Below are 12,863 nucleotides of genomic sequence, written 5' to 3'. Positions count from 1 at the left end.
TAGAATACAATATACCTCAAAACATTGACAATGAAAGCAATAATTTTTTTGTTAATGTGTGTCAACACTCGTTTGAATTCTCGATTCAGCTCTAATGTTATATAATATGGTTCTACAATGTATATGATGAATGATTGATAAATGATTAACTGAAATTTCCTATATTTTTAAAATTTCCCCTATTTTTTAATTGTCATTCCCTGCCATCCTGTTGTGCATTGCACACGCTCCCTATCGCCGACAGGGTCCCCTTCTTTTTTGGTCTTTTCGCCTTCGCCCTAATGAGTTCTGCGTAGGGTGTCTCGCGTCTTTTTTTTTAGCGTGCCCGTAATCAGTCCAGGAGATGATGATATCATGAGTGGAAGCCTGGGAATCCGCAAGGTGAGTTTAACGTCTGGGCGTTAAAATTTCAAAAGATCGCTTAAGCTGGTAAAACGCTAAGTCTGAAGCTTCAAAATGTCCTTTTTTTTTAAAAAAAGCTTGCAAAATCCCCAAAATGATGAAGCATCTAAAGGTCGCAAAAGGACCCAAAGTGCCGATTTTTGCCAAAAGGAGATTGAAAAGAGGAAAAGTGTTAGAAGTGCCAAAACTTTTCAAAATGCTCCAAAATCCCGAAATTCGCACTAAGGAGGAAAAATGCTAAAATGTCAAAAGGTTTGCAATCGCCCCCTAAATCCCAAAATTCGCCAGTGATGGATAAAATGAAATTTTTTAAACTTTGCAAAATGCTCTAAATCGCTGAAGTTTGCTGAAGAAGGCCAAAGTGTCAAAAGTTGTGAAAGTTCGCAAAAACCACCTAAACTCCGAAATTCGCTACAAGAGCGTAAAAGTCAAAGTTTAGAAAGTTTGCAAAATAGGTGAAATCCCCGATTTTCGCCAACCAAGGGAGAATTGCAAGGAATTTATAAAGTTTACAAACCATGTCAAAATCCCGAAATATAGAAATCGCGGAAATATGAAAATTCCAATCAAGTGAAAATCGTCGAGGTTTTCATCCAAGGGTAAATCGCGATTTTTATAAAAGTTTGAAAAGGACTCTAAAAACGCTGAAGTTTGCAAACTAAAGGAAAATCGCGAAAAGGTTAGAATTTGCAAAATGCCTAAAAGCGCCGAAGTTCGGTAAAGTAGAAAATCACGAAAGTTTTTTAAAGTTTACAAACCCTCCAAAATCACCGAAGTTCGGCATCCATAAGGAAATCGCAAAAGCTATAAAGTTTTCAATAGCCTCTTAAGCTCCGAAATTCACATTACAAGGGTAAATCGCGAAATATTCAAAGTTTGCATGAAGTCAAAAATCACCGAGGGAGAATGGCGAGAAGTTGTAAAAGTTAACAAAGCATCCAAAATCGCCGAGGTTTTCAAAAGGTATGAAAACGCCAAGGGTCACGTGAAGTGTAAATCGTGGAACCTACAATCTTTGCGAAGAGAGCTTCACAAACCCCATTTCAACGCCTTAGGGAAATCACGAGGTAACAGTTTGAAAAACCATCCCATTTCGCCGAACTTCGGCAATAGCGCAAAGCGAAAGGGAATTAAGCATTGCAATCCCTCCAAAAACTCCCGAAGTTTGGCAATATCGCGCGGTATAAGAGGGTTTTCAAAAGATCATAAACCCATTTTCAACGTCTAAGGGAAAATCGCAGGAGTTTGAAGTTTGCTGAGAGAGTAAATGCCCAAGTTTGACGCCATAGAGGAATCGCAGAGGTTAAAATTTTGAAGAACCATCCAAAACTCCCGAAGTTTGCCATTTGAAAATTGCAAAGTATAAGAGCACGCAGCGGTTGCAAAAATCCCGAAATTCCAACCAAGGTAAAAATCGCTAAGTCTAAATCTTCAAAAACGGCATTCTTCTTCAACTTAGGCGTGAAATAAGAAATAGGAAGTTATCGTTGGAATTTGAAATATAGAAACCCTCCCATTCCACAAGAAATTGCGAGTTGTGCATTTGTCTTTTCAAAAGCATAGGGCATAAGAGAGACACATTTTCAAATTTCAAAGGAGATCAATCCTGTTGGCCAGATTTGTGTGGATTGACACCATATTTTGCCAAGTAAGCTTGCTTTGTCTCTCTTGGAATCATTTAAAATGCATACAGAATTGGTTAGATGTGTTTATGCAAAATTGATTAAAAGATTAAGTCTTTGAACCGCATCTTTTCCCATTTGAAAGGCATCAGGCAAGGCAATTAAAATCAGAGTCTGTCCCAAAAGTTAACCAGGAATGCAATTTTCAGACTTAGGGAATCTTAAACCTCATCCATTTTTGAAAACTGATCTTAAATGACTAAGTGCAAATTTAGCAGTCAAAATCGCCTAAGTCCTTGAACCGCAGCCGAATAGTAAATTTTTAATCAAAGAGCTTAATAATGTTCATGTCCAAATTAATCAAGCTCTTTCGCTGAAGTATCATGCTTTCATTTTCAATTAATCCTTATGTGCTAACGTATCCCTTTTATCTAACCTGTTTTGTTTCATTCATCTCGTCTTGTAATCCGCATTCGGTTGTGCAGGATAGATGCCTAGATCTGCGGTAGAGTCCTCAAAGACACCTGGTGCAGCCAAAACGTCCCGAGCTTCTAAATCAAACATCCCTCGCAGAGCCGAAAAGATGAAATATCAGTATCAGAGGGGAGGACTGAGGGAATCAAAGGTCCAGAGCATATGGGAAAATGTAGGTGATACTGACCTAGGCCACATTGATATTCAAGACTTCAGAGACAGATTTTTCTCCCCTAACGCCTATGGCAAGCCAAGGCGAATGATGGAAAGTGGTATCGCCCAAGCAATAGGATTTCCCTTGTCATTGCAGAATTATGAGCTGGTAGTAGAGGCTGCCTGGCATTACCAACCAAACACCAGATTGGTGGTCCTTGAGAATATGGTGCTAGCTGACTTCACTCCTGAGGCCATTGGCGATGCATTTGACATCCCCTTCCCGAACAACCCCATAGCAACAACTATAGATGAAGCGCAAGTGGCATATGATATAAACCTTGCCAAGTGTAGGAGGAGAGAAGACCTCCAAGCATCAGAATTGGGAAAAAGACCCCCAGAAGCGACTTTCATAATGAGCATGGAGATATGGTCACCTTGCTCAGCCGGGTTATGGAACTCCCCCAATCTAACTTTTTTGAAGAGTGGATGTTCTACTTTACAGAGCAGGTCTTCGTCGGGAAATCCAAGTTCAACTAGGCCCAAATCATAAGTGAGAATATCCATACCCAGTTGGTCGAACTTGAAGAGAAAATGTACTTCGCCATGACATCTTATCTAGTCTATATGTTTGCCCGACACCAGCCACTACTAGGTTTGATCATGAAAGGTGAAATTGGGAACGGGCCCAATCAGGTGAAGGTGTACTATTGCTATCCACAATTACATTATCAGGACATAGCCTAGAGGGAAAAGAACAACCCTGCTTATGCTATTGGTCAGTATGAGCGTGTCAATGACGCCTTCACAATGCGCCTAGTCAGGCTGATGCAAGGGGGATTACACATAAGGCTCTCAGAGCAAGCTACCATTTTGGTATAGAGGTATAGCGCCTGGTTCATTCAGTTCCCAAGATTCTCCTATATCCGAATAGCTGGCTTTGAAGGCACTCCTTTCCGACTTCCACGATATCCAACCGACAAAATAGTTCTTCTGGAAGCTGCAAGGCAGGCACGTCCAGCGAACAGTTTACTCAGAGACAAGAAGCAGTCCGGATTCGCCTTCCCTATGATTTTAGGTAACCTCGATGTCCATTTGAAGAATTCAGCTCATGCCGAAGAGTCACTTGCTGAGTTAGCCTCTTATGGCCTACAGGAACATTTCCCAAAGAAATGTTTTGATCATGACAACCTGGCGAAGAGAGCCTACGGTAGGCACTACAAAGCAAAGGAATCAATTGAAGACTATTGGAAGAGTTGTTCTGATGACTATGAGGTCCGACGGCGCGAATATTCAAGGTTATGTGTGCAGCAAATGCGACTTTATGAATACTGTTGGGTCCCGGATCAGTTAACGGATTCTGGAAATTGCTTGCAAGTTCAAGAATTTGAGGCAGTAAGACATCTCTTGCCAGGAATTGATTGGTCACAGGATCCAATCACTGATTTTGAGGCAGTTATGGCAGCCCCAGGGAGGTACACTAATCAGTGGTTACACCAACAGATTGAGCGGCTAATTCATGAGGGAGTCCAGTTCACCTACCATATGATGGGTAGCCTTGATTCTCAGTCTTTTGAAGATGAGGAAACCTCAAGTGCACCTAAGCAAGAGGTTGAAAAGCCCGAAAAAAGAAAGAAAGCCAAAGCCCTACTTCCGATGATGATGTAATTGAACTAGATTATATACCTGCTCCGCCTTCCCAAAGCGATGTTGATGCATTCGGAGCTGATGATCCTCCTGCACAAGATAGGCTAAATACAGAGGTGAGGGTCATTGAGTTTGGCGAACCTGAGAATCAAGTTGAGGAAGGAGAAATTTCGTCCACTCAAGGGGTTGATGTGCATGAACCCACCCAGGGGAGCCGCCATGAATTGCAACTGCATAGTACTGGCAAGCATGACACCATTGTTGAAGGAGAGCAAAGGACGGATGAGACCCGCGAGCCCGATAGAACCGAGGAACAACCATCACATGGAGATACCAGAAAGTTGTTTAGCGAAGTAGGAGAGAATTCAGCTGCAAGCAAAGGGCTAGACACTTCCTCGACTCCTGCCATAACAGATCAGCTACTAATATGCAATGAACCAGCTAAAAGCATTAAAGAGCAGAGTGGGAATTTAACCATAGCATCCGGGTAGACCATACCTCAAGATTGGTTAGTTGCTCGAGCTCAGCGAAAGGCAGCGACCAAGCCACCCATCGACTTGGAGGACATTTTCTCTCGCATAGGGGAAGCAAAGTCCAAAGGGAAGAAAAAGCCTAAAGCCTATTCCCGAATAACCAAGGATGAACAAAGGAACTGTACCCTCCATATCGCCACCCCACCTATCGATAAGCCAGTAGATGAAGTTACACTGGCTGATTATAGCATCACAACCATCCCAATCGGACGAGCCACCAAGGAACAGGAAAGGGATGAGTTCAAGGACTCCATGCAAAACATGCTCAAGAAACTCGAAGAGATAACTGTTGAGAAAGACATGTATCGAGTTCGTGCTCAGCAAGCCAAGGGGTACATTGATCACCTACTGAGGTCATTACATAATGCCCCCGAATCCCATGTTCCCCCAACAGCATTGGCGCAAAGGACCACCACAGAATTTGAAGGAGTATGAGATACCGCCAAGGCTGTCAAGGAATGGATGTGAAGCATTAAAGAAAGGGGAGAACTAATCATTGAAGAGGTGAAGGAAATGGCCCACCACCGAGAGACAATTTTGGTCAAGCGGCTCGAAGTAAAGCGGGAATGCCTCAAAGTTCATAAGGTAGTTGCTACAACTCTTCCTCTCGTAAGAGCTCTTTTTTAGACCCAGGCGCAGATTCCTACATTGTCTGCTATCCTGGACCCCCATAACATCAACATTTTTTAAGAATGGTACTGGACCATCACCATGAAGAGCGAGACAAGAGGAACCATTAACAAAGAGTAGGCGAAATGCGAGCAAATTTTGAAGGGCATGGAAGAACTTGGCAAGGCAATCCTCCGATCAATGGTTTTGGGTTGGAAAAATGATTTGTCCAATGACGTAGTGCAACCGGACTGGGAAGATAGATTGAGAACGGATAAGATCGCCTACTCCACGGAGGACCTGGATTTTGCCGGTAAATTACATTCAGACATTTTGTGTTTTGAGGCTAATCGTTCCAGCTGGCAAGATGGTTTAAAGCACATAGATCGTCATCTGGAAGGCATGCAATATAAGATACGTCATCCTCCTATGCCTCAGTTCACGGTGTTGTTCCAACTGTGCATCAGGTTCCAAGAGTATGTTCGTGCAGAACGTACAGCAGGTCGGGACCTTTGGAAAGAATATTTGCATGCCGAGGATGAATTTCTAGAAAAGGAATCTGCAGCAGAAAAGGAAAAAGTGCTTTCATAAAATATATATTTCTTTTAAAATCTGAAAAAGGTACTTTTGGCCATAAAGTTCATATTTGACTGCCAAGTCAGCTATAAATTTTGAGCTCCGTGCATGTGCACTTTTTGAGCTGTTATTGATAGATATTAATTACCTTTTTAAGGTAATTATTGTTCCTCTTTAGGTGGTTGTTGATATTTACATCCTATTTATGGGCATGTGTATTATTTTGTACAGATGAATCTGGGCCACTTGTTTTGTTTAAATCTTGGCCATTCATCTAATTCTGGAACTCTATTTAAAGGGACTAGTTTTCCCTTATTTTTGTAAGAAGTCTAAGATTGTTGTTGAAGCTCTGGCGAAATTTATGCAGGATTAATGGAAAATTGAGGCTGTTTCATTTCTTTGTGAGTGCATGGTCTCCTTCTTCACCATTTAATTATTCTGTTATGTCTTTCATTTTCAAATAGCATTTTTTAGGATAAGCATTTGATAGAAGCCTTGGTGTTCATACCATTAAGGACTGACTGATTGTCATTCCCCTTGCATGGTTAGTCTGAACCCACCTATATGCTCAGTTCAGTTATTAAACAGTAAGTGAATGAATGTTAAAATTCTGAATTTATGTTTAGTAGCATGAAAATCTAGTTCTCCTTGAAGATTGCACTGGATTTTTACAGCATTGTGCTTAAATAGCTGATAATGTTAAATCTGGTTATTTGGAGGTTTCTGTTTGTTTTCCTGAACATGTTATCTTAGTTAATTAATCAGATTTTCTCTATCTCTTTTCCCTATCTCTCTTTTTTCCCCCTTTTTTTTTACCAAGAAGAAACCATAGTCCAGCTGAGTTAGTATCAATCCAACTGAAATCAACCGATACAAGACTGTTAAATTTTAGGGAACTCACCTGAAAGTTGTTCATCTAACCGTAAGTCCCCTTTGTGTTTCCAGCAAAACACATCAAACCACTAAGTTATTTTGCAGTCAAGACCTGACAACCGAAACATTGAGGTAATCCCCATTGATCAAATAAAAAACAACATTAGGGATTTCCTTATTTCAAGAGAGCATAGGATTCTTAGTATTCTATTCTACGTTGGCCGGATGGAACCGTAGTGATGCGATTTCAGACACGTCAACACATCCCCATCCCAAAAATGCCATAGAATATAGGTAAAATAAAATATTCAATAAAAAATCAAACTGCGGTAGTGAATTTTGATTTCCTCATTCTGTATTAAATTCAATGAATTGCAGGTATCATCTCTCCCACACCTCAAAAGTGCAGGGAAGAAACTTACACAAATCTGTCGAAACGCTAGTTAAACCGAAACAAGTTTTATCATAACATTTAGAAGACATAACCCTTGACATGCAACACCATATCTCATCAATATCTTGAGTAATACCCTAAAAATTATTCTATCTATGTCAAATATATTGGCTCAAGATAAATCGAAATTTTCTTTTGATACTTGATTATCTCACCTAACATTGACTATCCATTGAATATAGGTGATATTTTCCCTTCAAAAATCTGTTAGTGTCCTCCAACATGTCACTAAGTAGGCATTTCTTGCTTACTGCACCTACAAACTACTTCATTGTTACTCGTAGTTGGTAAGTACAATTTTTACTATATACACATTGAATATAGAAGGGAAACAAAAAAAATGGCACTGATTGAAAGCTAAAATGAGAGTTTGCAATATGTTAATTTGATCAACTTGATTTCTAATGAGAGTTATTAAGCTTCAAATGTTAAACAAAATAAATACCTGAAGAAGGCACACTTTATTATTCTCTCTGGAAATGATCTTGCTGATAGCTAAGTTCGGAACAAATCTGTGCATGCAAAGACCAATCAATCTGTGTGTCAATGTTTTCGTGAAATATAAACTGGATAAAATGCTCTGTTTCACCAATAAAGAAAAACTATTAACAAGCATATAACCAATAAACTTTGGATACAGTTGTGAAACAAAGACATGACATGGAAAACAACACTTTAAAAGAAATCCAATTGTTTGAAAACTATCTATAAAGGTATTTCCTCAGTAGAGGCAACAATTTTATAGCAATACGATGTTGATGCTAATAAGACCAATCAATCTGTGTGTCAATGTTTTCATGAAATATAAATAGGATAGAATGCTCTTGTTTCACCAATAAAGAAAAACTATTGACAAACATATAACCAATAAAACTGTGTATGCAGTTGTGAAACAAAGACATGACATGGAAAACAACACTTTAAAAGCAATCCAATTGTTTAAAAACAATCTGTAAAGGTATTCCCTCAGTAGAAGCAACAATTTTATAACAATAAGATGTTCATGCTAATTTGGATAGAAATTTAAGACCACAGCTGGGAATAGATTGAATGCATATTGTGGCCATATGAACTCTTAACAATGTTAGCACATAGCATCCTTCTTATATTAGGAAAACATACCAATAAAGGTTAAGGGAACATCCTTCTAAGCTCCTTCTAAGCTTATTCTTTAATGCAACTAATGCAAGAAAAAAGGACTCACGCATGCTTAAGAAAACTAAAACACGGAGCCACTAAAATAAACCTACTGATCAATGTTCACAAAACATAATAAACACAGTATTTACTGTCCTCAAGACAACCATACTAGTTTATGTTTTCTGATAAAATATTTTATGCATAATAACTGGATCTGCTTTGCACTTTTATAGGCCTTGGGCAGAAGATTTTCAAACAACTTATATAACCCATTTTAAGATCTCATTTTTGTTTTGAACACAATAATTTCGAAACAATTTTCTGAATTTTTGGAATTCTAAATATGTTAAAGGTATATTAAAACTAATGTGTATTTAAGGTGTTTTAGAAAATTAATGTCTAGTGTATGGATAGCTATCATTAAATGCTATGCTTGGGTCATTCTATTGATAACTTGTATACGAACTTACCTGTTACTAGTAATTCATTAAATGAGGGACAAACTTCCATAAAAGCTTTCTCTTCTAAATATTATGGATTATTGAAGCATCAAACCTATGAGAAAAAAAATTTGATAAGTTATATTATGCCAACTACCTCAAATTAACTATGTAAGAGAGTTCTCCTTTTCTTTCTATTTCAGTCATCTTACATGTACATTCACATATCTTGAGATCCAATAACATACAGAAAAATTAAGAGTTCTGCCATAAAAAATTTATACGTACTACTAAAAGAATATCCATTCTTCAATCCCATACCCCAAGGGCATCTCATGTTCTTGATCGGTTTCATTCTAACATGGAAATTATCATTTATAAATGCATCAGAGTATTCACAGAGGCAATGGAAAACACCATGGGCATGGTGGCACAAATATCATCACCACAATTATACTGCTAGGGCCTCTTGTGCTGCAGTTCAAGGACTATACAGGAAATTGTTGCATTATTAAAGAGAATGAAAAACACAAACTATAAGAAACATGGAAACAAATACTGAAACATAAAAATCATATTCTTTTTTCATGACTAAGAGAATCAATAACATTTAAAGTTGGGCCCAATCACATTATTTTCAAATAGACAACTTAAATATTATTATAAGTCCAATATAATATTGAAGTGATTTTACATTTTATTCAAAATGTATTTCAAAAGGGGTTTTTGGACGTAATTTAAACATATTTTTAAATACTTGGTAGGAAAACCAACTTAAAAATAAAATGAATGGAGGACCCAAAGTAAAGTGCATATAAAAGAGAAGTCAAGATTCATATCAAATCATCAATTATCCATTATCCTTTATGATCATTTTGAATTCAAATATAAAATTTGCATTTAAGGATGGAAACCCTTGGTTGGCAAATTCTAAAGGACAGAATAGCCTCTTGAAATCTCTGGATTTTAGGATGAAAACCCTCATCTCCAACTGGGCAATTCTGAGCAAAAATCATGTCTCTGCTTCAGCTGGAGAACAATATAGACTTTGCAAAAAAATTAAAGTGTTGAGAGTTTGAATTCACTCATACATTGTTGATTTTCAATATTTATTATTTGTGGGGGGGTGTTCTTACAGTAGTATCAAAGCCAAGTTTTTCCTGTCAGCCTGTTCTTTAACCATTTGCATGCAGCTGAACATCACCTATGAGAGAGGGAATTGAGATATTACACCTGAGACCAGAGAAAGAACAACTCACAAACTCCATTTGAAAATCCTTTTGCAATAGATCAGGGATTACATCAGATTTTGTCAAGTGACAATGACAATTCTCTGTACTCTACTGATCACAGTCCACTAAAAATTATGGGAGACAAAGGTAAGGGCAGGCTTATTCAGTTAGCCTAAACACTCAAGCTGAAAGGAAATTTGATGCAATGTTAGAAACGATGTCCCAGATGCTTGTTAAGGTAGATCAAGGAATACCAAAGGTTAATCAGATGCAGAGTGGTGAGACATGTTCTACAAATCAGGAAAACATTAAGAGACGAACAATAGCCACCATGTTAGGGTCTGTTCCTAGGCCCCTTCAACCCACTTTGACATGTAGGGTGTTTACTCAAACATATAACAAAATAACAAAATATAACCATAACAATTACTTGCAACAATGTTCCTGAAAGATGTCTTTTTATTCATTCATTTATTGGATGTGCAATAGATACAAGAATTTCATGTGTGCAGTCCTCGACTAAGAATACAATAAAAAACATATAGCTAAACTGAAAATGGTTGGGAACATCAAATATCAGTAGCTACCAACTGACAACCAACTATCAAAGACTAATTACTTAATTACAATATAACTCGTTTTATTTATTGCCGAACTACATCACCCCCCCCAAAAGAAAGTTGCCTACTAGACGACAACTAACAAAACTAGAGTTGAACAACACCAAAACAAAAACTACTGAGAAGGAGGATGAGAAGACATCATTGGATGTACAAAAGATGTGGGAGTGGCTATTGGGGATCAGAGTTGCCAAATCCTATGGACCTCCTTTGTTCACAACTTCAAATGGTGAGCTACTAACTCTCACTTCCTTGCTGCCTTCACCATCTGTCCAACTTCAAATACATGGCATTTTTTGGCTCAATCTCCTTCTCAACCACACTGGTTTGTTTTGTTTCTATGAGTTGTGCTTGCTGAGAAAGTTGTTTCTAAAACTTCTCTATGCATACTATCTGCACCATTTGGAGGACCTCATCCCTATGATGTGTGATCTCATCAACAAAGACTAACTAACACTTTAGCCTAGAGAACAAATCTCTAAAGGTCTCCATGCCAAATAAAGCTAATATTACTTATGCGTCCCCCCTAATGTAGGCCTAGTAGGATGCCATGCTGCCATCATTTCAGGAGTCTCTACCCTAGGTCATCCTCAAGAAGTGAAGCATTGAATGAACTCCCTTTCACACTCTCTCTAGATAAATGCCAAAATAATGTTTGGCTTCTTCTGCTACCAAAAGAGAATGTCCTATGTCCAATCACCTGAACCTCCTATATGACTATGGCCATAGACTATAAATCCTATCGATATCTTTGAATCATAACAAGAGAATACTCATCGGGCTTAGCAATCTCAATAATTACTCCCTCTAGCTCACTTGACTCCTCTTCCTAAGCCTAAATAGGTGAGTCAACCAAGGGCAATTCTTGTGAAGCCACTGGCGGTTGTGGTGTAATCTCTTGAACATTCTCCACACTAGGCAAAGTTTTCTATGTAAAACCAAGTTGGGCATCCTCAAAAATCATTACCAACACTATCTCCTACTGCTCGAGTTCATCAGCCATGAGCCACAAAGAACTCGACGAGGGAAAAGTTGGAACCTCTACTAGAAGCCCGAATAGGTGCAACCACCAATCAATATGTTTGGCTTTCTTAGCCAAAGTGGTGTTCCCAAGCAAAGTTCCTTCAATTGGTAAACTAGGCTATGCTAGCACACTATCCTTGGTGGGGAAAGTGGATTCCACTGGCAATGTGGGCAATGTGGCTAGCAAAGTGACTAGCAATGTGGCTAGCAATGTAATTGGTAATGTAACTGGCAATGACGGTGGTGATGTGGTTGGCACCGATGGCAATGTGGCTAGCAGTGAAGTTGAGATAGTATCGGTGATGAGAAAAGCCTCTTCGATCTCAATCTCCAACAAGGATTGTGCATCAATAGACAATGACACCTCATCTATTTGTGTAGTGGTCGATGTAGATGAAGATAATTCTATAGGCTCATAGTTGTCCTTTGTATTGTCTCCACCCTCGCTCGACACCTCCCTTTGCTTTCTTTTCTTCCTAGACGGTTGTGTTTCTTCCCCAACTAGTGCCTACATACCCAATGTAGTCCAATAAAACATCATCGGCAAGAGGGATCATTTTTTTAAATGGACTAGAAATTGCCCCACTTGTTAATAGGAACCTAAGTATGAAGGGCGTCCAAGAAAATAGCAATGGCATGTTGCATCATGTAAAATGCCTTGTGTTTCTACAAGAGGAATTCCCTAATTCTCTAAAACAATTGCCTCACCTAGTTATATACCATACCCATGCTTAATCCAATCATATAGTCTATCATCCAAATGGCCACATTAGATGCTCGACTAGCACCTATTAATCGACATTTCACTAAGTCCAATATGCACCTGCACTCTGCAATAGCCAAGAATTTTTTTCGTAGGCCCCTATTTCCAGCATTAGATATGCTATCTTTGTCTTGTTGTCTTAATTCTAGTCAGCATATTTTGTGAAAGGAGACCTCTTTATGTTGTGGTATTATCTTTCTTATAGGCTTGCATATAGCTTCCATGTAGAAGGTACACCAAGTACTATATTGAAGTGCACTTGCTAGAATGAAATGGTCCCCTGACAACCTTTGTGATCAATT

At 38.6% G+C, this 12,863-nt stretch overlaps 1 protein-coding gene across 1 annotated transcript in view; it reads right to left on the bottom strand.

The window, feature by feature from the left end:
- LOC131029727 (uncharacterized) overlaps positions 1-12,863 on the bottom strand; it is a 162,131-nt gene that overhangs the window by 62,254 nt on the left and 87,014 nt on the right. The window contains exon 7 of the mRNA XM_059211618.1: positions 7,789-7,855. Coding sequence (XP_059067601.1) covers positions 7,789-7,855 — 67 coding nt within the window. The remainder of the gene's footprint in view (positions 1-7,788; positions 7,856-12,863) is intronic.

This window comes from Cryptomeria japonica, chromosome 9 (genome assembly GCF_030272615.1).
Source record: "Cryptomeria japonica chromosome 9, Sugi_1.0, whole genome shotgun sequence".
NCBI classification, from domain to species: Eukaryota; Viridiplantae; Streptophyta; class Pinopsida; order Cupressales; family Cupressaceae; genus Cryptomeria; species Cryptomeria japonica.
This window is presented reverse-complemented; position numbering and strand designations above follow the sequence as displayed.